The sequence below is a fragment of the Euprymna scolopes genome, chromosome 26, assembly GCF_053919585.1.
Source record: "Euprymna scolopes isolate OS-2025 chromosome 26, ASM5391958v1, whole genome shotgun sequence".
In the NCBI taxonomy this organism is placed as follows: Eukaryota; Metazoa; Mollusca; class Cephalopoda; order Sepiida; family Sepiolidae; genus Euprymna; species Euprymna scolopes.
The window spans coordinates 106,012,268-106,038,679 of NC_136507.1; the positions used below are offsets into that span (position 1 = coordinate 106,012,268).

General features: G+C 35.6%; 3 protein-coding genes across 5 annotated transcripts in view; 1 reads left to right on the top strand and 2 right to left on the bottom strand.

Annotated features, from left to right (window-relative positions):
• Nucleotides 1-267: 267 nt before the first annotated feature.
• Nucleotides 268-1,815, bottom strand: LOC145248343 (uncharacterized). Its single transcript, XM_080110258.1, has one exon. The coding sequence runs from the start codon at nt 1,642-1,644 to the stop codon at nt 310-312; it is 1,335 nt and encodes a 444-aa protein (XP_079966384.1). The 5' UTR covers nt 1,645-1,815; the 3' UTR covers nt 268-309.
• Nucleotides 1,816-10,747: 8,932 nt separating this feature from the next.
• Nucleotides 10,748-15,397, bottom strand: LOC145248349 (DNA polymerase subunit gamma-2-like). Its single transcript, XM_080110264.1, has one exon. The coding sequence runs from the start codon at nt 15,167-15,169 to the stop codon at nt 13,841-13,843; it is 1,329 nt and encodes a 442-aa protein (XP_079966390.1). The 5' UTR covers nt 15,170-15,397; the 3' UTR covers nt 10,748-13,840.
• The window catches only part of LOC145248347 (centrosomal protein of 290 kDa-like), a 234,847-nt gene continuing 223,590 nt past the window's right edge, over nt 15,156-26,412 (top strand). For 2 of the 3 annotated variants that reach the window (XR_013863367.1, XM_080110262.1), the window contains exon 1: nt 24,399-24,621. The gene's annotated coding sequence lies outside the window, so the exon portion shown is untranslated. Of the gene's footprint in view, nt 15,311-24,398; nt 24,622-26,412 lie in introns of those variants that run through there. The other variant, XM_080110263.1, reaches the window with a different exon arrangement.

The window sequence follows — 26,412 nt, forward strand, 5'->3', positions numbered from 1 at the left end:
TCTAATGACAGGTGCCCGAATAAAAAAAAAATGGCGTCTATATTCGGCAATAAAAAAGTACCAATTTTTCATTTTCATAATACTGCAAAATGCCCGAGAGTTCGACTAAAGGGTTTCCAAATTCAAAAAGATATACTTAAAGAAAATCGGAGGTTACATCGGCCGAAACCTTACGAATATAAGAACCAAGGCGAAAAGATTGGGAAAACAATGTTTTTTTTCTTTGTGTTTCATTTTTTTTTTTTTTTTTTTTTTTTTTTTTTTTTTTTTGAAGTGTGGATCGAAGCGTTTCTGTTTAATGTTCGAAATTTAAACATAAACGTTCATCACTTTTTCGATCCTAACACGGCACAATGGACACAGTCGCCTATAAGTGGGCAAAATTTGGACAATACGTTCGGCACAGGGCACACAAAGGCACATGTGTCGGCAGGGGAGGATCAGGACGGTTTTCAATTGATCTTGACACACAACGCATTTGCGTTTGTCCCTTTCCCGTTCGATCTCCTTCTCCATCGATTCACTGTCCACTGGTTTTGTCAGCACCGGGGTCGGGGAGCGGCTACCCGGTTGTTCGGTCCGGTTGCTTGTGCCGGCCCTTGGCAGCTGGACCTCTATGACCTCACCCTCGCTCGTCTCCTCGGAGGAGATTGATGAAGTTGAAAAGCTTTCCGTTTCACTATCGCGAATGCTGCTGGTAACCGAAGGGGTACGACGACTTGTAACGGTCGTCCGGTCATCTTCATCATCATCTTCTAAGTCTTCTTCATCATCCATTGGTTCGTTATCGGAGAACTCGAAATTATAAGCGCCACCCATGTTGTTATTGGGGTTGTTGTTGTATCGAAAAGGGGGCTGGTTTCTTTGTCGGGTTTGCCGGGACCGGAAAAACGGGAAAGTCATTCCCTGCGCGTCCAAGAAAGTCAATATCTGAACACTGTTGAAAAATATGGTAAGCAAGAAGACACACATAAAGAGGCCCAGAAAGGACTCTTTCGACAAGGAGTACAGCTTGCTTCCCAACTGATTACAAGTGTTTCTTATGAGTGCTATAAGGAAGTCACAGGTGTACAGGATGCTCCGGGGAATGCCGAATAAAAGGTAGAGTAATAAGTTGAAAGTGGCGAGGACCATCTCGATAAAAACACTACCTATCGTTTCAAACCCTCCCACGACCAGCAGAAATAGTCTGCTTAGAAAAGCTTCGCCTTTGTACCAAGTTGTAGTCCAGCTTCTTTTTAAATGGTCAACGGACGTGCTCATGACGGACACTGTTCCCACACTGCCGGTCCAGACGAGGGACACGAGGTTTTCCAATGCGGTGAACACCACGGACACAAGATGGTACATTAAAATGGACAGTTTCCAAAGAAATGTTAAGAAACTGTAAAAGCAGTTCCACAACTCAATAAGAAACTCTATCACTCCATGGACGACACAGGTCATAACTTCGCTAAAGACCAACACTGCGTAGCTAATGTTGCCCCAGAGTCCAACAAAGAATTCAATCGTAGACTTCATCGTGTTATAATGGACTGTCAATATCGACATGAAAACATTAGCAAACTTATGAACCGTACACGACACAACTTCGAATGTCTGACAGAAAAAGTGCCAGAAATTGTGGATATATTGTAGTTTCATGGTGTTCAAAATCGAATAAGCGATTTCCTATGCCCGTCGCTTGGCGAAAAAGCTTCTTTTTTTTTCTTTTAGTTAACTCACCGCATGTCTTTGTTTTTAAGTTAATAAGGTAAACTCCACGGCGGAAGACATGTTTAGTTGTTGTTGTTCTTCTTGTTGTGAAAAAAACCGGAATCCGGGCTGCACGTTGAAACATGAACATTTAAACGAAACGAAACAAAAGTTGAACAACTAAAAAATATACGAAACGAAACGCTACCTAAAATTGTATTTTGAAAGTAAATTTCAGTTAATACTTCCATCGTCATGTTATTCTAAAATTAATAAATGGAAAATAAATGGGGTTTATTTTACAATCCACGGAGGTGCGAAAACGTTGTCAAAAACAAATATATATAAAATAAATAAAAGGCAAGATAAGTTAAGTTCGTAGTGTTTTTATTTAATGTAAAATGTTTATTCGGTTGGGAAAAAAAAGTAACAATATAATTTATAAAAAACATATTTATAAAAAATATATTTACCAAAAATATATTTACCACAAATATATTTATCAAAAACATATTTACCAAAAATATATTTATCAAATATATATATATATATATATATATATTTGATAAATAATCAAAATATATTTATCAAAAATTTATTTAGTAAAAATATATTTATCAAAAATATATTCATCAAAAATATATTTGTAAAAATATATCGATCAAAAATATATTTATAAAAATATATTTATCAAAAATATATTTAAAAAAAATAAATTTATCAAAAATATATTTATCAAAAATATATTACCAAAAATATATTTATCAAAATATATTTTGATAAATATATTTATGAACAATATATTTATCAAAAATATATTCATCACAATATATTTATCAAGGATATATTTATCAAAATATATTTATCAAAATATATTTATCATTTATCATATATTATTTAAAATATATTTATCAAAAATATATTCATCAAAATATAGTTATCAAAAATATATTTATCAAAAATATACGTATCAAAAATATAATTATCAAAAATATGTTTATCAAAATATATTTGTCAAAAATATATTTATCAAAAATATATTTTTCAAGATATATGTATCAGAAATATATTTATCAAAAATATATTTATCAAAAGTATATTTTTCAAAATATATGTATCAAAAATATATTTATCAAAAATATATTTTTCAAAATATAGTTATCAAAAATATAGTTATCAAAATATATTTTTCCAAATTTATTCATCAAAAATATATTCATCAAAAATGTATTTATCAAAAATATATTTATCAAAAATATATTTATCAAAAATTTATTCATCAAAAATATATTTATCAAAAATATATTTATCTAAATCTATGCATCTTACTTGTCACCGTGTACAGCGGACAACGTCACAAAAAATGAATGATGTAATAAATGGCGAATGATAAGAGAAGTTTTGGGGAATGGTGTAAATAATTTATGGAGAGGGATAAGGGAAAGAGAGAGGGAGAGATAGAGAGAGAGAAATTGAGAAGAGAGAGAGAGGTGAAAGAGCGACAGAGAGGAATGAGGAGATTGATTTGAAAAAAAAAAAAATGATTATTATTTTTTTTTGACACTTTTTCACTTTTTTCTCCCATGGCTTAAAATATGCGATGTAACATCCATATACCTGTCTGTGATGTTGCCAAACTTATCAAAAATCTTGATTCCAGTAAAGCAACTGGCCCTCATTGCATTCTAATCATAGTGCTTTAAAAAAGCTTCAACCGGAACTAGCTCCCATTTTTACAAAATTATTTAACCGTTGCCTTAAGGAAAGGAAAAATTCTTCCCAACACCTTGGAAAACTTTGTCAGTTTTCTCTATAGTTAAAAATTCTGAAGATCGGTCGTTTGCCTCTCAGGACATACCAATCAATCTCCTGTGCATCATGAATAAATTGCAACATGTTTCCATCCTGTGAGATGTACAGCTACGGCGTTAATATCACACTAAATTAGTAGTGAATCTCTTGACAGGGCTTTGTTTCTAGAACAAGTGCTCTTGGTATATCAAAGGCTTTTGATAGGGTATGGCATAAAGGTCTACTTCACAAGATTTCTAACCATAGAATAGCTGGAAATGTCTTCCAGCTATTAAATCTTTTCTCTCTGATAGGTTTAAAAGTAGTTATTGAATGCACAGAAATCAGACGCTTATAGTGTCAACACTGTAAGCGTCCCTCAGGATTCTATCCTAGGCGCAACTCTCTTCCTGATCTTCATCAATGATCTCCCAAATTACATCCTTAGATCATTCGTAGACATTTATGCAGACGACATGTCATGTCTGTAAATGTTAAGCCAAGGAGTTTGAAAGGGGGTCTCTCAGGTAGTGTGTTATTTGTCATGGCAATCCTTGTTTGACAAATTTTTTTTTGTAATTGTTAAAGGAAAGAAGCTTAGTCTTAGTAGCATTAAATACTTACATCAGTTTATGCCCCGATTTTCACCATAGACTGAAGGTCATTTTCTAGCATTTCTGCCATTACCTTGTACATGTATACAATCCTTTATCCCGCATGCCTATTATAGAGCGTGGTTTTATCAAAAAATATATCCATCTGAAATACAATTTTATCAGGGAGATCATTTATGAATATCAGGAATAATAAAAGTTCATAGATCGACCTCTGGGGCACATCTGCATTAATATCATGTTGTGTGGATGTACGGACATCGAGGACAACTTGGTTTTTTCTTTTCTTTAGAAGGACCAGATTATGTTGAATATCTGTCAAGAATATCATAGGATTTAATTTTTGTGAGAACCCCTTCATGCCAAACCTTGTCAAATGCTTTCAATATATCAAGGTCTACAGATCTGGCTTCCCCAATCTTATCTAATGCATGGTATATGCGTTCAGAGATGACAGTTCAAATATCTGCAGTAGAATGGGCTTGTCTAAATACGATTTTTTGGGGGTCAGAAAGAAGCTTAGCATTTAATGGATGGTAGACTAGTGCTTGATTGATTAAAGACTCAAAGATTTTAGTGAAAAGGGGAAAGAGACTGATGGGGCAATAATTGAGCGGGTCAGTTCTTTCACCAGAATTCTTAAGTACTGGAACAACAGAGGCAATTTTACAGCTTTCAGGGGAGCAAGACTCGGCTAGGTATTTGTATTACAAAAAAATTAAGACTCCTGTACTGTCAATCAGAAACAGCAGCCAGATAAACTGTCAAACCTGTACTCTCAATCTGTCAGACAAGAGCTGCTCAGACTAGTTGCATGGACAAGAGTGGCAAGCAAGCATCACTAAATTGCTGAAATTAAGAGAGATGGGAGAAAAAAGTAATGGGAGGAAAAAAGGGATAGGACATGCTGTCCATTGTCCGAAGCAGGAAACAAGGCTAAGCACTGGATGTCTTTGATGAGTCCCTAATTGTACCTCTGCATGTGGCTAATAGACAAAGAAGGAGTGTGAAAGCTGGGCGATAGGACCTACTCCTTAAACTATTTAGGTTTGAAAACCGGATAATTTGTTTCAGTCACCAGGAAAGTTGTAGTTCAGGCTTGTACCCCTCCCCAGCTTCACTTAATTTTCTCAAAAGTGAAGCATAATAGACTCCTGTAATTGTGGTACTCTTTGCCAGGAAATTGGTCATCACTACTTCATCCTGATCTCAGAGGACTGTGAGCAGCACTCGTTTTATTGGAGTTAGTGAGTCCAAAGTGTTTCAAAGTAACAGACCAAGGTTTCATCCTGTGTAATTAGTATTTTGAAAAAAATTGACTCATCTTCTTAGTACATATCAAATTCATCCTCAAGCACTCAACACGTTCTCACTTCTGGAAAAGTGTCAGCAACCTGGGAATCCATCTGACAGACATCTTATTCATATGCGAATAGCCATGAATGATAGTTTCCACAAACCCTGTATTAATCTTGACCTCTTAGGCTATTTGGCAAATAGTCACATATTGCTCTTTCAAAATGGCAGCATCAACTTGACTGTTGAATGCTTAATCAATGGCAGAAGGAGGATGACCAGGTTTGGAAACTGTTGTCGCAATGAGCTTACATTGTGGTTTATATTTTACTACGCCAGCCATTTTTTTAATTTGTAAACAATCTTATATACACCACCTGGTGGCAAATAACCGTTTTCTTAAATCGGACTGAGGTGAAGTAAATCTAATTTCAACTTTTTCTCCATGAAAATAAATAACAGAGATTTTGATTCCGAGCTGCATCGAACATAAACACAATCAATTTACATGTGCAATTCTTTTGGTTGTATTCGATTCAGCGGAGAATTAATTCTATTCATTTGTTTTCTCTCATAGACCGGCACATGTTGTAACAATGTCTTCTCATAAATACAGCACGTTGGCGGCCAGCCAGGTTAAGCAGGCAAGGAAGCAAAAATTCTCCCAAAATGTGACGTTGATGTTCCTAGTCAGGTCGAGACCAGCAGCCGAAGAGTTTCCAGCAGCAGCAGTTCAAGCAGTCCTTGTCATGGCTACGTTTTCTACACTAATATGACCCACAAACTACTACTATGCGACTATTACTGTCTGTCTGCTTCTTGAGACTTCCCTTCTCCAACCAGCGGCCTCCAGCTCACTCCTGCAGCCTTCCAGCCCTTGGTGCCTCCTGCTCCATCCTGCAGCCTTCCAGTTTCTGCTGTATCTACACTCTTCCAGCACCTGCCACATCATCCTGCAGTCTTCCAGCACTTGCCGCATTATCCTGCGTTCTTTCAGTGCCTGCCGCATCCTTCCTACACCCTTCCAGCACCTGCCACACCTTCCTACAGCCTCCCAGCACAACTTTCAGCCCCCAGCAACTTACTATTCTTACTTATTTCCTTTTCATAAATAAAAGCCGATTTGTCGTCTTTAAACTGACCTCAACCTTTTCATCATTCTTCCTTTGGCTTTGCTGTTTCTTTTCTTTTTGCCTCTGTGTCTTAATATTTTAGTTGTATGGTCAACCGGTTTTTATAACTGGTTGTTAAACCCCCTGCAACACTGTTTCCACAGTTTTCCTGTAGATAGTTTATTGCATGGAAATTACAAATTCAGTTTTAACAACAAAAAATGAAAAATTGCATACAAAAAACGTAGGCATGAAGCCCTATAAGAAGTGGGAAGGGGAATGGTACAGAGTCTTTGTACTTTGGTAACTAGATACTTTGGACATTACTCTTGACTGGCAACATTTACCACAATACCACATTCACTCCATGGAGTTAAATCTACTTAATAAATTCCCCAGCGTTTTTTTTATTTATTTATTTATTTTTTTTTATTACATTTTCACCCCAAACAAGGCACATTGCCACTTTAATGTAGGGGGCTACTATCAGGGGAAACATCTACTGGGGTACTATGTAGGGATTAGGGCAGCGAGATGTTGGTTCACGTTGCACTTGAACTTATGCATGTCAGTACAGTTGGGGAAGCAGTGACCTGGAATGGAATTCCAAAGTCTAGCAGTTCTGGGGAAGAAACTACTGGAGTAGAAAGATCTTTTACATCTAGGGATCTCTACAGTGTGGGGGTGGGATTTTGTAGCTTGTCGGGTCTGTCGAGGGTGTTCACGTCGTGGGGGCACAAGTGCTTGCAGTTCTTCAGAGCATTCACCATTATAATACTTGTAGAACAGGCAGAGGGATTCACGTTTCGACGATGGGACAGAGGCTGAAGTTTTGATGCCAGTTTAGGGCCTATCAGATTTGCGACTCTCTTTTGAACCCTGTCAAGGAGCGAGAGACTAGTAGCCGATGCACCGGCCCAAATATGACAGCAATACTCCATACATGGGCGAATAGTGGCCTTATAGAGGTACAGGATACTTTCGGGTGTTAGAAGTTTTCTAGCACGGTAGAGAGAGCCCACCTTCCTCGCAGCGGCCCTGGCAATGCCCTCGATGTAATTGTTCCAGCTCATGTTTCCTGTGAATGTTAGGCCAAGGAGCTTGAAAGACGTACTCTCAGCTAAAGAGTTGTTGGCCATTGCTATAGGTGGTAGAGAAGGTTTCTTGTAATTATTGAATGAAACCAGTTTTGTCTTAGTGGCATTGAACGTTACCATCCATTTTTGTCCCCATTCCACTACTGATTTGAGGTCATCCTCTAGTGTTTCTGCCATTACTTTAGATATATGTTCATTTGTTTTCCTGTCGTGCCTGCTATAGAGTGTGGTGTCATCAGCATATATACCCATCTCAGAGGCAATTTTGTCGGGGAGGTCATTTATGAATATCAGGAACAGCAGAGGACCAAGGATAGATCCCTGGGGCACTCCCGCATTTATATTATATTGTTTAGACGTACGACCGTCGAGGACAACCTGGATTTTTCTCTTATCTAAGAAGGATTTAATTATGTTAAGTATTCTACCAGTGATACCGTAAGATCTAATCTTCCTGAGGAGACCCTCATGCCATACCCTGTCAAAAGCCTTAGATATATCTAGAGCTACCGCTCTGCCCTCTCCTGCTTTGTCCAGTGAATGGTATATGCGTTCAGAGATTACAGTGAGGATGTCTGCCGTGGAACGGGCTTGTCTAAATCCATATTGATGGTCGGTCAGAAGTTTAGCATCTGTAAGGTGCTGGACTAGAGCATGGTTAATTAAGGTCTCAAATATTTTGGCAAAAAGTGGGAGGAGGCTAATAGGGCGATAATTTAATGGGTCAGTTCTTTCGCCAGAATTCTTGAATACTGGTACCACAGAAGCAGTTTTCCAACAGCTCGGAAAGCAAGCTTCATTAAGGCATTTGTTGTAGAGTTTGGAGAGAACTGGAGCTACTTCGGCTGAGCACTTTTTTAATAGCACAGCTGGGATGAGGTCGGGTTTTGTCAAAATTGCATTGGTGTGTATGTATGCAAAAATAGTTGGAGTTTTTTTATATAAATTATATGTATTATGTGTATGTTTGTGTAAAGAAAACAGTTCAATTCATTTTGAAAGTCTTTGAATACACACACACACACACACACACACAAAAGTTTGTGGTGGGGAGTGGGGCAAAGCTAAAAAACGTCCATTAAAGAAAAAGAAACAAACAAAATGCCTAATGGGGTTAGGGTTAGTATGGTCCCTCCCAACCCTGATCTAAATATTAGATTGCCCACTGTTTTCAAAAATTTCCACAAATAAGCAGGAAAATCTCTAGTTTAAGATTGGGATGATTTATTATAGGATGTGGGGGGGGGTATCATGGAGGGTAAAATGGGGGTGGAAGGTGACCTCCTAGTAAGGGAAGAGGAGGGAGGGGCAAAAGAAAGGGATGCATGGGTTGGGTAAACTCGGAGGTTCTCTAATACCAAAAAATCAAAATAGGAACAGATCTCATTTGTAACACCAGCCAGTCATGTTTGAATTCATGATGCCAGCATTTTACAAAGTTATATAATGGGACATAATTACCAGATGTTCCTTTCATTTCATCAAAAGTTTCTTGTGCATCCTTTTAAATACAAAAACCAGATCACTGTGGAACACTCAACAGGCTCCATTTCACACCTAACTCAGTTCAAACACCTGTAAATCAAAAACCACCACTAATTCAGAGTTGTAATTTGCCACATAACCCAGAGATATAAATCATTGCACATTTAAACGGTGATCTCCTAGTAAAAAAAAATGCACTTCAAACCAATGTGTGAGTAGAATCTAATGTTATGTTTTCCGCATTTCAAATTAGTTTGCATGTAATTTCATGTAAAGAATTTCACAAAACGAAAATCAATTGAAGCAGTCGAGAATAAAATGAAGATTTATTTTCTCTTGCGAATCGACGTCCCTGCTAATCGATTTGGTCACATATCAATTAATTAGCTTGCAAGCCGTATTGATTCCATCTGCCCCACAAGATCTTCTTTAGTTGCTTTTTGAATCATGGTCGGTCAGCAGAGAGAATGTGGAAAGCATCAAAGAAAGACATTCCTTCTGTTTCATGTTCTGGTCAACTAGACACTTCAGCATTGACTCCTTTTCTTGTGATGTAAGTGCGCACTTACTTGCTAATTTGTATACATGCTTTAATGGCTGCCGTTGCTGCTGCTAATATTTTCACAAGCCAGTTATACTTTGGCTGCCACTGATTTTCTCACATATGCCCATATGTACTGTTACACAAGAACCAACTCTTGATTTTCTTCACTCTGACACTGTCCAACTTTCTGCTGCTGAAATAAATCTGGTGGCCCTGAATGAGATTAACCCTCCCCTATAATTTTTATAGAATATAGTTTTCAAGGTTGGGGGTGTTTATTCCGAAAGCTGTTCTTAACATGGGAAGGTTGGAGGAGTTTATACTACACTGGGTTAGGTTGTAAAAAAATATCAACTGCAGAATATCGGTTAAAATTATAGAGGAGGGGTTGATTCTTTTCAGGTCCGCCATAAATCCTTTCATTATTATTTTAAGATGTTTTTATTTCTGTGCAATGTTTGCGACTATTATTAATTTATACAAGTGTATCTAACATCTCTCAACAATACCACAAGACACAAATTGTCAGCCAATAGACATTTTTTTTTTTTTTGACATAGGCATAGCCACTTATCAAGGCCCAAAGACCACTCGAGGATAAGGGTTAAGAGTGTATAGTAGTCAATTGGACAATATAGTAATCGTTAGTAATGAAAATTTGGTAAATTTGTTAACTTAAGTAGAACGGCTCATCAAGAACTCGTTTACGTTGAACTTGAAGACAACCATATTGCAGTCAGCTAGAAAGCAGGAAAACAGAAGACAATTCCACAGGCGAGCAGTTCTAACAAAGAAGATTTGCTCATGGAATCTACGTTTAGGTTTAGGCACAGATAAAGAGTGGGGGGAATTATTGAGTGTTTTCAGCTAGATGAGTGTTTCTTGTGAAAGTTTGGCGAGGGGGAACCATAGATTGAAGCTCAGTCAAACACTTGCCATGAAAATAACGATAAAGCTGAGACAAACTCACAACATCTCTTCTGTTACATAGAGGTTGCCGGGAAGAGGAAAAGACATTTCCTATGAGGCTACAAAGTCTATTTTGAACTCTATCAAGGCAGGATAAGTCCTTTCTAGCAGCATCTGTCCAGATGTGGCAACAGTACTCTATCCTTGGATGTACTTGGCTCTTATATAGATAGAGAATTGCATCAGCAGTGAGATATCTACTGGATCGATAGAAGGATCCAACCATTTTTCCAGCGGCCTTGGCAACAGATTTGATGTATGTGTTCCATTTAAGATTAGGAGTAAAAGTCAAGCCCAGAAGCTTGTGAAACCTATTAATATATGAAGGTGCATCTTCGCATCTCTAAAGTTAAAACAACGGAAAACGTAATTGTTTTTTGTAAGAAAAAAAAATATTTTTATTGTTTAAATTATTTACAACTCAAGTTGAGGATTTTTAGGTTCCTTTTCTTTCATTTTTTTTTTTGGTGAAAGTGCAGTATAGTTAACAAGGAAAAGAACGGGGAAATATGCTAAAAAAAACGATTAAAAAAAAAGTGATATTTTATTTTAAACTTCGGAACAATTTTTCTAAGTTTAGTTATTTTAATATGTTTTGTTAGTTTCATTTAACCAATTTCGTCAAAGAAAATAGGTGGTCGCCTATTTCATTCCAGGTAGGGAGATATCCAAAATTAAGAATAATTGAATGTCAACAAGGGTTGTTGATAGTGCTCAATCAAAGAGAGCAAATTATATATTTTTTATTATTCTTTATGTGCATAGAGTAATATCTTGCTACGATGTGCAGATCGTTTTGATCGTAATAGATCTTCTTATCTAGCAAGGAAAATTAAAAAAGGTTCAGGACCATTTTCAATTTTAGAGATAAACTTGGCCATGAATGGTGTGGAGCAAAGTTAAAGATCTATTTAAAAAAAAAATTTTTTTTTACATGGAGGTCACCACTTATCAAGGCCCGGAGGCCACTCAGGGATAAGGGTTATTGTGTGTACAGTAATCAATGAGATAGTATTGTAGTAATCATTAGTATTGGAGATTTGTTAGAGTGTCTTACTTAAGAGGGCGGTTTGTCAGGAATTTGTTTATGTTGAACTTGAAGACATCCAAGTTGTAATCAGGTGGGAAACAGGCAAACGGAAGAGAGTGCCACAGGCACAGATAAAGAGTGGGGAAAATTAATGACAGTAGTTTCAGCCAGACGGGTGTTTCTCATGAAAGATTGGCGAGGGGGGACAAGAGATTGGAGCTCAGATGAGCACTTGCCATGGAAATAACAATAAAACAAAAACAGACTCGCAACGTCTTTTCTGTGGGAGAGAGGTTGCAGGGAAGAGAAAAGGGCATCCCCACTAAGCTACAAAGTCTATTTTGTACTCTGTCAAGGGAGGATAGGCTGTTTTCAGCAGCTCCTGTCCAGATGTGGCAGCAGTACTCCAACCTTGGACATACTTGGCTTTTATACACATAGAGAATTGCATCAGTAGTGAGATAACTTCTGGAGTGGTAGAAGGATCCCACCATCCTCCCAGCGCAACAGACCTGATGTACGTGTTCCATTTCAGATCAGGAGTAAAGGTCAAACTCAGAAGCTTGTCAAAACATGGAGCCTCCCCAAGACGAGAGCCATCCAGTTCAATTGATGCCAGATAGGGATCAGAGCATTGATGATGTAAAGATAGAAGCTTGGTTTTGGATGCATTAAAAGTGACCAGCCACCTCTTCCCCCACTGTACATCACGTTCAAGATCAGAGGAGAGAGAACTTTGTCATTTACGGCCTTTGATGTGTTGCCATAGATGGTCGTGTCATCAGCATAAATGTCAACGAATGATTTAAGTATGCGTTTTGGGAGATCATTGATGTAGATCAGGAAGAGATTTGGGCCCAGGATGGACCCCTGAGGGACTCCAGCATTAATACTGTGGGTCTCTGATTTCTGCCCGTCAACCACTACTCTTATGAACCTATCGGAGAGAAATGATTTAATGATCTCTCTCTCTCTCTCTCTGAGAGAGAGAGAGAGAGAGAAAGAACATAAATTTATTGCTATAATATTCATTTGCTGATATCTTTCCTCTTATGAGAAGAATGCATTTTTTTTTAAAACTCCACAGATTAAGGAAATTTTAATATTTCTTATTTGAGTATCCTGTCGAGCAATAAATTCATGTCAAATATAATTTACAGCTTTAAATTTGTGTTCATCTATGATAAGCTCTATTTATTATCTTGCATGCTATTGAGCTTTTTTATTTTGTTGAAATTACTATATAAATTTTAATATTTTTGGCTTGTAAACTTAATTTTTACTTCTTGATATATATATTTATATATATATATATATATATATATATATATATATATATATAAGCTTCCTTTACTGTGATAGAAAATTACTTACACAAAAAAGCATCTTATACATTTACAAAGCCACAATTTGCCCATGTTGAATCTCTCATTAGTTTCTCACTCAGAGACAGAGTCCAAAAAGAAAAAGTATCAAATCTAATAGGGTCCACACTATCGGCTAAGCTATAGCCTCTGTACCATCACCACAATGTTGCATTCCTGTGCCAGTTTTACAAATACTTTAACAGTATGTGCTCTTATGAATACATAGCACTTGTGCCTCTCGGCACACATATTTCTGAATAATCCGACAAGCAGCAAAATCTCACCCCTTCACTACTGAAGTCTCTAGATGCCAAAATGTCTTATACTCTAATAATTTCTTCCCTTAGATGGCTAGATTTTGAAATTCCCTTCCTTGACTGTACTAACATGTTGAAATTTAAGTGCAATGTGAACATTGAACAGACATCTTGCTGCTCAACTCCCCGTAGTCTCCTAATAGATATAATTCCAAATCGTAGCTTCTTATGTCCACATAGCAATATGCCTTCTTTGGGATGAAAAAGTATACATAAAAACATTTACTGAAAAAATATTATGGTGTAAAGACTTATGGTATGATTAACCCTAAGTTTGGGGGGTGGTTTCCAATTGGATTAAAGAAGTTTTTTAAGCTTGAACTATCTTATATATATATATATATATTACACGACTATCTTTAATTGACGAAACAAATTTTGAAACAACAAAACTTAAAAATAGTTTCCAAAAATATCAAACTATTAAATTATACATCTTTTTTTAACAGAATTTGTTGTATATTTGTTCCCCGGCGATTTTTTTCGTTGTTAACTATAGTACAGTGTTGCTCTTTATTAACTTTTATGAAGAAGCACCAAGTTTCAATTTTTTTATTATGTATTCTTTAATATTCGAAATATAAACGGGTTCCATTTCGACCTCTTCTTTATTGTCAAGAATTCGGATCAAACCAGTTTCCAGACTTTTATCGTTGATCAAAGCCAGATATAATACGCCGATCTGTTCGTAGGCGAGACATTGACTTTCTAAGCTGGAACTAGTTTCGGCAGGGGCAAACCCCAACACTTGCAGGTTCAACGTTTTTAGCTCTTTTATGACGCGCTCGGCTAATAGTCGCAAATGTTTGACTTTTTTTCCATATATAACGATGCCGACTTTATATGGAGACAAGCTACGATGAAGTTTCAGGACAGTCCTGCTTTTCGTAGCCGAATTAGCAGAAAGTGGATTTGTTTTGTCTTTAATCTTGTTTGAAAGCGTTTTTATTTTTATCGATTTTTCTGCGCAGGAATCATAAAGAACTGCTAACAATCCATTTTCGAGGGTAACATTTGATATAACCACTGAAGCCGTTAGTGTATCGTCAACCAAACCACTTTTAGAAATTGAGCATTCTTTATTTAAAGGATAAGTTTTATTAGACAAAACAATCATTTTTTCTACCGGGTTCCAGCCCCACGGAAAGTGAAACTGAATCCCGGAAGAAGAAAGAAACGGGTTGTCCTTGTTTGTGGTTTTTGGTATATTTTCGTTCGTCTGCATTTGTTGAAAATTCGTAGAATTATTGGCAAACTGTTGCCACCAACGTAATCTCCGCTCCAATACAGTCTCGAATGTTCCTTGGGTTAAGTTCGGCGGACAGAAATGCAACAGAGTTAGGGTAGTCACTTCGTTTGAATCAAAGAGAAATATTTTTTCGTCCTTTTTCTTCTGGTAATTCACCCAAACTCCGATTTGAGCGATCGTAAACGGAATGTCCGTCCGTCCCAATATTGTCCCCGCACACATCCGAAGAATATTCGAAATGTATTCGGGCGACGAGAGACCCTCTTTTTGCGAAAGGGACCTAGAATTTATCAATGTGGAATTTTCGACAAAAAAGCAAGCTTCATTTTTTTCGGAAAACTGAACGTCCTCACGCCATTTGTTGATTAAATTATTACGAAGTGAAGCTCCGGCCGGTCCGTATTTATACGAAATGAATTCCGTGTTATTTGCACGCAACAAGTTTTGTCGTGTTATAAAGTTTCGTTCGTTAAGTAATTGTATTAAATTTGTGAAAACTTTGTTTGTTTGAAATGTCATAGTTCGTAAAGTGGCGCCAATTTGAATATATTTAACTTCAACGATTGAAGAGTTCTTATAAAAACAACCATTTAAAGTACTCATATAGATCAACCGACAACCCTCATGCTTATTGTTCTTAGTAGACTACAACAACAGCCGAAAAGCGATCATGCAAAATTACATCCAGACTTAGATTTCCGGAAACGGAAAACGAAAAAATTATTATTGTATTTTTTGTAAATTGTTAGTTCCTATCAACCTAAAAAAAAATACCGAAAAATATTTATGATGTCGCGCTTGTCACGGAACGAAAATATTATATTCTAAAAATCACGCAAATTGATCAAGTCGTTTTTTTTTTGTTTTTTTTTTTTTAACTAAGAAAATCAAATTTATGAGGAAACTCCGCCATTTTTTATTCGAACTCACGAAATCCAAATCAGCATTGTAATGGCTACGATTTACTATGAATTAATCGCTGAAAATCGTTAAAAATGATTTTTTTATATAACAAACTACTTGATCAATTTATATGCATTTTGGAATAACCTTTTCCTTCCGTAACCTAATACGTACGTCGCAAAGTTTTATGTGTGTGTGTGTGTGTTTTGATTAGGTTGAATTCTGGAGAAGTGGAGAACAATCTTAGTTTCTCCATAAACAAGTTTCCTGTTAATAATTGAGAAAAACAAAACAAAAGAATGACTTACTCAAAATTTGACAGGAATTTGGAAGCGTTTAAACTGTCGAATAGAAAATCATTTCTACCTTTAAAATTCTTAGAAAATCCTCATGAATTACTTTAAGAAGTAATTTACAGAAATGGTATAGAGAAATAACACATTAACTTAAAAATTAGTTGATTCTGTAATAATTAAATTTAATGTTCAAAAGTTTCAGAAGATGAAAAAGTACACACACCCACATTATATATATATATATATATATATATATATATATATATATATATATATATATATATATATATATATATATATATATATATACTTCGGAATAGTTTTTATTTAACAATCAGTGGTTATGTAAACGTGAGGTTGTTGGTTTACAAAATATTACCGGCAGTAATATTCTATAAGTTATCCCATCTAAACAAGAATTGCTCGATATGCAAGATAGAGCAAATAAATTAAATTGTAATTCAATGAATTTCAAAAAACTCTCATTGAAATGAAATGAATTGGTTGAGTTTCATATCAAAGAATTTTTATTATTCTAAGCAAGAGGACTTCTGATAAATGTATTATTTTCACTTTGACTTTCCATGTCTCACTGACTTTAGCAAATAGGGTGCATACCTTTATAACTATTTGCTAATATTTTCACTCCTCTGATGAGATGGTAGACATCGAAACCCTATAGGTTAAGGAGATAAACTTTCTAAAACATTCTTTGTCTTGCTTAGAATAATAAAAATTCTTTGATATGAAACTCAACCAATTCATTTCATTTCAATGAGAGTTTTTTGAAATTCCTTGAATTACAATTTAATATATATATATATATATATATATATATATATATAATGATTGCGACATTGGACATGCTAATGTTTCGGACAAATAGTTGGTTAAAACCAGAAGTCTTCATCAGGAGACTTAAAAGGTTGCTTTCCACAGAAGAAAACAGTTCTGAGTTTTTTTGTTTTTTTTTATTGAGAACTGTTTTCTTCTGTGGAAAGCAACCATCTATTAAGTCGCCTGACGAGGACTTCTGGTTTTGACCGACTATTTGTCCGAAACATTAGCATGTCCATTGTCGCGATCATGTAAATTTGTTTATATTAATAAAATATATCTTGCTCTTCTTTTATTGAGCACCTAGCTAAATTTATATATATATATATATATATATATATATATATATATATATATATATATATATATATATATATATAAGTAGGTTGTAGTTTGCTTGAAGCATTGTTGAAGAAAATTATAAGATAAAATTAAAAGCCAAGAACAATGCAAGATTTTTTTTTATATAGAGTAAAATTAAATGCAAACAAAAGAAATACATTTCTTTTTTTATTGTTGTTTGTTTTTTCTTTTTCACACAAATTTTAACTCTAAAAAACAGTAATTTTTTTTCTGTTGTATTCAATGGTGTTGTAAATCTCAATATATTTCAGACTTATTAGTCCATTTTCAAGAGAAGACAGCGGAAGAGTGTTCAAAATTGGAAAAGTAGCCGCAGAGTTTGCCACGTGATACCGCGAAATATAGAACAAAAAATGACGTTAGGAGAACGTTAAAATAAATCAGTTGATGTTTGAAATACTTGTTGCGTTTGTGAATCAAGGGAGATGACTATTCAAGCAAGGTTTTTTTTTTTTTTTTAATTATTGTTTTTCTTATGTTTTAAACTTATATTATAAAAGCGGAGCTCAATTCCAGTCTATTGTTTAGTGTGGGAGTATTTTTTGAAATAATTAAAGATTCGAGGATACGAAGTTGACCTACGTTTCTTGAAGAAGCAAGAATGTTGATGTGAAAATCTGGTTCTGAATTAATGCAAGTGCGAATATGTTTATAGAACGACGAAGCAGTAGTGTTTAAGTGCTCTTTAATGCGGTGATGAAGCAATCTGGTAGTGCTTCCGATGTAAGATGCACTGCATTTAGCGCATTGTAGGTCGTAAACAACGTGGTTCTTAAAGCATAAACCTGTGTGTGATATTGGGCAATTAGAGAGTGAACAAGGGGAAGGTGTATGTGATGGATGTTTTCGGTTGAGCTGTTGTCTTAAAGTAGATCCAGTGTGGATGAGTTGAATGTTGAGCCCCTCGCTGTGGATGGCTTTTCGGATTGAAGATGAGATTTTGTCACTGAGGAAGGGTAGTTTTAGAAAACAATTGTTAGAGAAGGGTCGGGTGTTGCGTTTTTTCTTTTTAAGTGAGGATAGGATCGTATTAGGGTAGCCGTTTAGTGAGAGGGTCTGTAGGAAATTGTTAGTGTGTGTATGTTTGTCGGAGATGTTAGTGCATTTGTCTTGTATGCCTTAGATTTCGGCATGTGCGTAGTTTAGTTTGTCCTTGAGAGGTAGCGCAGATTTGAAATGTACGAAGAGGCGTTTGCTGGCGGGTTTTCTGTAGAATTCAGTGCATATGGCACCATTTTTTTTTATTTGTATTTTAAAATCAAGTAGAGAAAGAGATTCCGAAGAGTCTGGGTGTTCTATAGTAAATTTTAAGTTTGGGTCGGCGTTATTGAATTTGTGGAAAATGTTAATAGCTTCTTCGCGGGAGTATGTGATAATTAAAATGTCATCGATATATCTAGTAAAAAGGAGATAAGAATAGCAGGTACTAAGGGTGTGTCTTTCGAGTTTGTCCATATAAGCAATGGCAAGAATACCGGATAGACTGGAGCCCATGGGTAGTCCAGATACTTGTTTGAACGTGTTTTGTAGGAAAGTAAAGTAAGTGTTGTCTACTATAATACGGAGGAGTTGTAAGAGATCTCCTGGAGTAATTCCGAAGCATTGTGGGTTTTTAGATGCTATAATGTCTGCCATGAGATTGATGGCTGGATGTGCAGGAATGGAGGTGTATAAAGAAACGACGTCTAGGCTAAATGGGTATCTGTATAGTTTGAGTAGATGGTGTGGTAGATCGTTGAGTCTGTTAATTACTTGGTTGGAACTGTTAACATGGGCTGGGAAGGTAGAGAGTAGAGGTTTAAGTAGGCGGGATATTAACCAAGAGATTTTATAAAGGGGACTGTTAACGCTTGAAACAATGGGTCTGATCTGTGTGTGTGTGCTATTTTTTGTGGGTTTTAATAAGGTGATAAAAGGTAGGTAATTTGCTGTATTTAGTAATAAAATTTAGTCTGTGTTGTTTTGGGAGATTTCTTTTAAAACAAATTTGAGACCATGTCTTGTTAATGTTGTTCTCAATACGAGCAGCAGTGATATTATGTGCTGGGGTGTAAAGGTCGGTATTGGAAAGATGCTCTATAGCAAGGTTGTTATAAGATTCCTGTGATATAACGCAAAATTCTCTGCCCTTATCAGAGGGTAAGTAAACTAAATCTTTGTCTTTAAGGGTGAGGTATTGGTTCCTGGTAAGATTGGGGGTAATATGGTGTTGTTCGCGTTCAAGTATTCTGAGTATTTTATGCTTTAACCTTGAAAGTTTTAGATCTAGTGGAATATTATTAGGAGGTGGGTATAAAGGGTGATCAAGCTGAAAAACAGGAAAAGAGGTGTTGTGATTACCTGAGAGGTTGAGGGGGGTGTCCTTGTTATCGTGCGGGGCAAAAGCGTGCAGCCATTTAAGGTGGTAAGCAGTTCTGCAGAACTGCGTTTCTATGTTGAGTTTAGCTTTATCCGTCAGTTTCATTGTGGTGATAAACTTAGGGCCAAGTGAAAGGAGATCCGTTTCAGTTGTGGAAAGAGAGTTAGTGAGGTCAGTTACGAGAAGATGATCTTTAAGGGACTTGTCGGTGGAAGAATCCTGTGAATTATGTATGTGTCTGTTGTAGACCGGTTTATTAGTTTTCTGTTTAAGCCAAGTAAATTTGCGTATGAGACGTTTCTGTTCATTGTTGAAGCTGGAATGGTATGCGCGGTCGATCAGAGATTGGATGTTGTTTAGCGAATGACCGTTAGGGGTAGATGAAGTGAGGGAATTCCGGAGGTTCTTGACTGAATTAATATGTCCATGTAGAGTCCGGTGGTGTTGCTTAATGATTATTTTGAAGCAATAGTCATATATAAATTGTCGTGAAGTGTGTAGAAAACGGAAACATGTTGGCAGATTTATGTTCCTGATTGTGTTAGGAATAATTTTGTTTTTACGGTATTTTTTCAAAAAGTAGATTTGGCAGTTGACTCTAGCGCGTTTTTCCGTAGTTTTGAAGATGCTCTTCATGAGTGCAAACTCTGTCTGGCTGAGACTGAGGGATATAAGTAGGTTGTAGTTTGCTTGAAGCATTGTTGAAGAAAATTATAAGATAAAATTAAAAGCCAAGAACAATGCGAGATTTTTTTTTTATATAGAGTAAAATTAAATGCAAACAAAAGAAATAAATTTCTTTTTTTATTGTTGTTTGTTTTTTCTTTTTCACACAAATTTTAACTCTAAAAAACAGTAATTTTTTTTCTGTTGTATTCAATGGTGTTGTAAATCTCAATATATTTCAGACTTATTAGTCCATTTTCAAGAGAAGACAGCGGAAGAGTGTTCAAAATTGGAAAAGTAGCCGCAGAGTTTGCCACGTGATACCGCGAAATATAGAACAAAAAATGACGTTAGGAGAACGTTAAAATAAATCAGTTGATGTTTGAAATACTTGTTGCGTTTGTGAATCAAGGGAGATGACTATTCAAGCAAGGTTTTTTTTTTTTTTTTTAATTATTGTTTTTCTTATGTTTTAAACTTATATTATAAAAGCGGAGCTCAATTCCAGTCTATTGTTTAGTGTGGGAGTATTTTTTGAAATAATTAAAGATTCGAGGATACGAAGTTGACCTACGTTTCTTGAAGAAGCAAGAATGTTGATGTGAAAATCTGGTTCTGAATTAATGCAAGTGCGAATATGTTTATAGAACGACGAAGCAGTAGTGTTTAAGTGCTCTTTAATGCGGTGATGAAGCAATCTGGTAGTGCTTCCGATGTAAGATGCACTGCATTTAGTGCATTGTAGGTCGTAAACAACGTGGTTCTTAAAGCATAAACCTGTGTGTGATATTGGGCAATTAGAGAGTGAACAAGGGGAAGGTGTATGCGATGGATGTTTTCGGTTGAGCTGTTGTCTTAAAGTAGATCCAGTGTGGATGAGTTGATTCACAAACGCAACAAGTATTTCAAACATCAACTGATTTATTTTAACGTTCTCCTAACGTCATTTTTTGTTCTATATTTCGCGGTATCACGTGGCAAACTCTGCGGCTACTTTTCCAATTTTGAACACTCTTCCGCTGTCTTCTCTTGAAAATGGACTAATAAGTCTGAAATATATTGAGATTTACAACACCATTGAATACAATAGAAAAAAAATTACTGTTTTTTAGAGTTAAAATTTGTGTGAAAAAGAAAAAACAAACAACAATAAAAAAAGAAATTTATTTCTTTTGTTTGCATTTAATTTTACTCTATATAAAAAAAAATCTCGCATTATTCTTGGCTTTTAATTTTATCTTATAATTTTCTTCAACAATGCTTCAAGCAAACTACAACCTACTTATATCCCTCAGTCTCAGCCAGACAGAGTTTGCACTCATGAAGAGCATCTTCAAAACTACGGAAAAACGCGCTAGAGTCAACTGCCAAATCTACTTTTTGAAAAAATACCGTAAAAACAAAATTATTCCTAACACAATCAGGAACATAAATCTGCCAACATGTTTCCGTTTTCTACACACTTCACGACAATTTATATATGACTATTGCTTCAAAATAATCATTAAGCAACACCACCGGACTCTACATGGCCATATTAATTCAGTCAAGAACCTCCGGAATTCACTCACTTCATCTACCCCTAACGGTCATTCGCTAAACAACATCCAATCTCTGATCGACCGCGCATACCATTCCAGCTTCAACAATGAACAGAAACGTCTCATACGCAAATTTACTTGGCTTAAACAGAAAACTAATAAACCGGTCTACAACAGACACATACATAATTCACAGGATTCTTCCACCGACAAGTCCCTTAAAGATCATCTTCTCGTAACTGACCTCACTAACTCTCTTTCCACAACTGAAACGGATCTCCTTTCACTTGGCCCTAAGTTTATCACCACAATGAAACTGACGGATAAAGCTAAACTCAACATAGAAACGCAGTTCTGCAGAACTGCTTACCACCTTAAATGGCTGCACGCTTTTGCCCCGCACGATAACAAGGACACCCCCCTCAACCTCTCAGGTAATCACAACACCTCTTTTCCTGTTTTTCAGCTTGATCACCCTTTATACCCACCTCCTAATAATATTCCACTAGATCTAAAACTTTCAAGGTTAAACATAAAATACTCAGAATACTTGAACGCGAACAACACCATATTACCCCCAATCTTACCAGGAACCAATACCTCACCCTTAAATCCCTTAAAGACAAAGATTTAGTTTACTTACCCTCTGATAAGGGCAGAGAATTTTGCGTTATATCACAGGAATCTTATAACAACCTTGCTATAGAGCATCTTTCCAATACCGACCTTTACACCCCAGCACATAATATCACTGCTGCTCGTATTGAGAACAACATTAACAAGACATGGTCTCAAATTTGTTTTAAAAGAAATCTCCCAAAACAACACAGACTAAATTTTATTACTAAATACAGCAAATTACCTACCTTTTATCACCTTATTAAAACCCACAAAAATAGCACACACACACAGATCAGACCCATTGTTTCAAGCGTTAACAGTCCCCTTTATAAAATCTCTTGGTTAATATCCCGCCTACTTAAACCTCTACTCTCTACCTTCCCAGCCCATGTTAACAGTTCCAACCAAGTAATTAACAGACTCAACGATCTACCACACCATCTACTCAAACTATACAGATACCCATTTAGCCTAGACGTCGTTTCTTTATACACCTCCATTCCTGCACATCCAGCCATCAATCTCATGGCAGACATTATAGCATCTAAAAACCCACAATGCTTCGGAATTACTCCAGGAGATCTCTTACAACTCCTCCGTATTATAGTAGACAACACTTACTTTACTTTCCTACAAAACACGTTCAAACAAGTATCTGGACTACCCATGGGCTCCAGTCTATCCGGTATTCTTGCCATTGCTTATATGGACAAACTCGAAAGACACACCCTTAGTACCTGCTATTCTTATCTCCTTTTTACTAGATATATCGATGACATTTTAATTATCACATACTCCCGCGAAGAAGCTATTAACATTTTCCACAAATTCAATAACGCCGACCCAAACTTAAAATTTACTATAGAACACCCAGACTCTTCGGAATCTCTTTCTCTACTTGATTTTAAAATACAAATAAAAAAAAATGGTGCCATATGCACTGAATTCTACAGAAAACCCGCCAGCAAACGCCTCTTCGTACATTTCAAATCTGCGCTACCTCTCAAGGACAAACTAAACTACGCACATGCCGAAATCTAAGGCATACAAGACAAATGCACTAACATCTCCGACAAACATACACACACTAACAATTTCCTACAGACCCTCTCACTAAACGGCTACCCTAATACGATCCTATCCTCACTTAAAAAGAAAAAACGCAACACCCGACCCTTCTCTAACAATTGTTTTCTAAAACTACCCTTCCTCAGTGACAAAATCTCATCTTCAATCCGAAAAGCCATCCACAGCGAGGGGCTCAACATTCAACTCATCCACACTGGATCTACTTTAAGACAACAGCTCAACCGAAAACATCCATCGCATACACCTTCCCCTTGTTCACTCTCTAATTGCCCAATATCACACACAGGTTTATGCTTTAAGAACCACGTTGTTTACGACCTACAATGCGCTAAATGCAGTGCATCTTACATCGGAAGCACTACCAGATTGCTTCATCACCGCATTAAAGAGCACTTAAACACTACTGCTTCGTCGTTCTATAAACATATTCGCACTTGCATTAATTCAGAACCAGATTTTCACATCAACATTCTTGCTTCTTCAAGAAACGTAGGTCAACTTCGTATCCTCGAATCTTTAATTATTTCAAAAAATACTCCCACACTAAACAATAGACTGGAATTGAGCTCCGCTTTTATAATATAAGTTTAAAACATAAGAAAAACAATAATTAAAAAAAAAAAAAAAACCTTGCTTGAATAGTCATCTCCCTTGATTCACAAACGCAACAAGTATTTCAAACATCAACTGATTTATTTTAACGTTCTCCTAACGTCATTTTTTGTTCTATATTTCGCGGTATCACGTGGCAAACTCTGCGGCTACTTTTCCAATTTTGAACACTCTTCCGCTGTCTTCTCTTGAAAATGGACTAATAAGTCTGAAATATATTGAGATTTACAACACCATTGAATACAACAGAAAAAAAATTACTGTTTTTTAGAGTTAAAATTTGTGTGAAAAAGAAAAAACAAACAACAATAAAAAAAGAAATTTATTTCTTTTGTTTGCATTTAATTTTACTCTATATAAAAAAAAATCTCGCATTGTTCTTGGCTTTTAATTTTATCTTATAATATATATATATATATATATATATATATATATATATATATATATATATATACGGTAAAGTTAAAATACATATAAAAAAAATTGTAGGTTGAAACTTCTGACTGCTGAAAAGTTCAAAAAGTTTTTACGAGTTACTTCCCTTTGTCGTGAGTAACAAGTTCCGTTGTTAGGACGCGCCACCCACACCAACTGCGACCCTCGCATCCAATAAGTAATGTCCAACTTCAGTGGATTTATTATAACTCATTTTTATTTCTTTCCAGTCATTTACAGAGGAAACGGATCTCGAAGAAACTTTACTTCAATATTGAGTCATAATCAACTCGAGCACAACTAATTCGAAAGTTTTTTTTTTCTCGTTGTAAGGTACGTCCAAACACCGCATTGTAAACAATGGTTGTTACGTAGCTGACTCGCTATCTATCTATGTATCGACTAAGAAAACTTTGTTGGTGACCTCACAAAAGTCGAACGATGGCAATAAAAAACGAATTATACAAAATACGCTTTATTATTTCAAAAATTGCCAAAAGTATTCGTCCTTTATGACGTCATCTATTTTCAAGTAAATACTTGTAAAACTTAACAACTCCTAAGCCAAATCGGTCAGTGATCGATTCGATCACCAGTCGTCTAGTGTATGACTGTATGATTATAATAAATAAATATTAACAATTATTTTTATACCTACAGACAGACTAATGTTTCATGCTAACATTATTATTATTATTTAGGAAGCCATTCTTAACATAGGGAGGAGAGAGTGTTTTGTAACTATTCTGTATTTTCACCTAACAATTTAATAAAATGATATTGTAAAATTTGAATTTAACTTGAAAATATTCTTTTTTTTTTTAAATAGCACGGTAACATAAATGCATAAGCACTGAACTCTGAACAATTATAATATTTTAAAATAAATATTAACAGTTATTTTTATACCTACATACTTATGTTTCATGCTTATGCAGTTATTAGTGCAGGGAAGTGATAATTACTGCTGGTTGGATGAGTTAAACCTATTCTCAAAGTCATCTTTGACTTTGTAGGCTAGCATCTTTTCTCCCGGCCACTAGCAATTAAAACATGAACGGAAAGAAATTAAGTACTGATAAACGCTACGTCTTTAATCTGTGTATTGAAAAAAATTTGTTTTTCATTTTATGTAGAGGACTGTGGGAGAGTTAGTATTTTGCAAAATATTACATCGGTTACAAAGTCAATGTCCTATTTTTTTTTTTTTTAATTTAATGTAATAAGTTGTCAAATTTTATTCAATCCTCTCACAATATTCATCGTCATTCAACTGTTAATCTAGCCATCTTATTAAACTTTATCTTTAATCACAAACAAAGTAGGAAGTGACAAACATAATTTTCCTCTCACCAATTGACCATGTAAATATGTTATATCTTTCTTTTGGTCTCTTGGCCTTACTCAATTCCAGAACAAGAATCCATCTAGTCTGGTGGAGTATCCAGCTTTGTGTTTTTACTATCGGCAGCTCGTGCTACCAGATCAGGCTGTCTGAAGATATTGGCTTCCTAAGATGACAGGCACCTAACATTGATGCTTTTTATTTTTCTGCAAAACCCAAAACAAGAACCTCCCCCCTTTTCCTTCTTCCCATTTCCCCTTTCTCTTTCTATCTCCCCCACTTCCTGACTGGTTTCCTAACTTAAAATGTACCAAACATTAATACTGTAACCTTTTTCCTCTCCCATTGCAAAACTCATTCATGTTCTGCAGGATAAGGAACAAAAAATGATAAAACCCACTATAAAACAGACAAATCAAACACAACAAACTAGCGATTGAAGATACAAAGAATAAAAACCTTCTAAAAAAATAATTGGCTGCAACATGAATATTATTTCCAAAATAACTGGATTTGGCATTAAATAACTCGAAAAGGGTTGATATGCCGTAAAAAAACCCAACCAAACCAAACTATAGGCACCTGGAGAAGGTGCACCATTCCCAGCTAAGTCATCCTCTGAAGAAAGCCAGAGGATGAGTTAGCCGAAACGTAGTGAAACAACAACTATGAAGATGAGGATAACAGTATGCAAAAAAAAATAAATAAATAAATTAAAAAAAAAATTTTAAAAAAAATTTTTAAAAAAATTTTTAAAAAAATTAAAAAAAAAAAAAAAT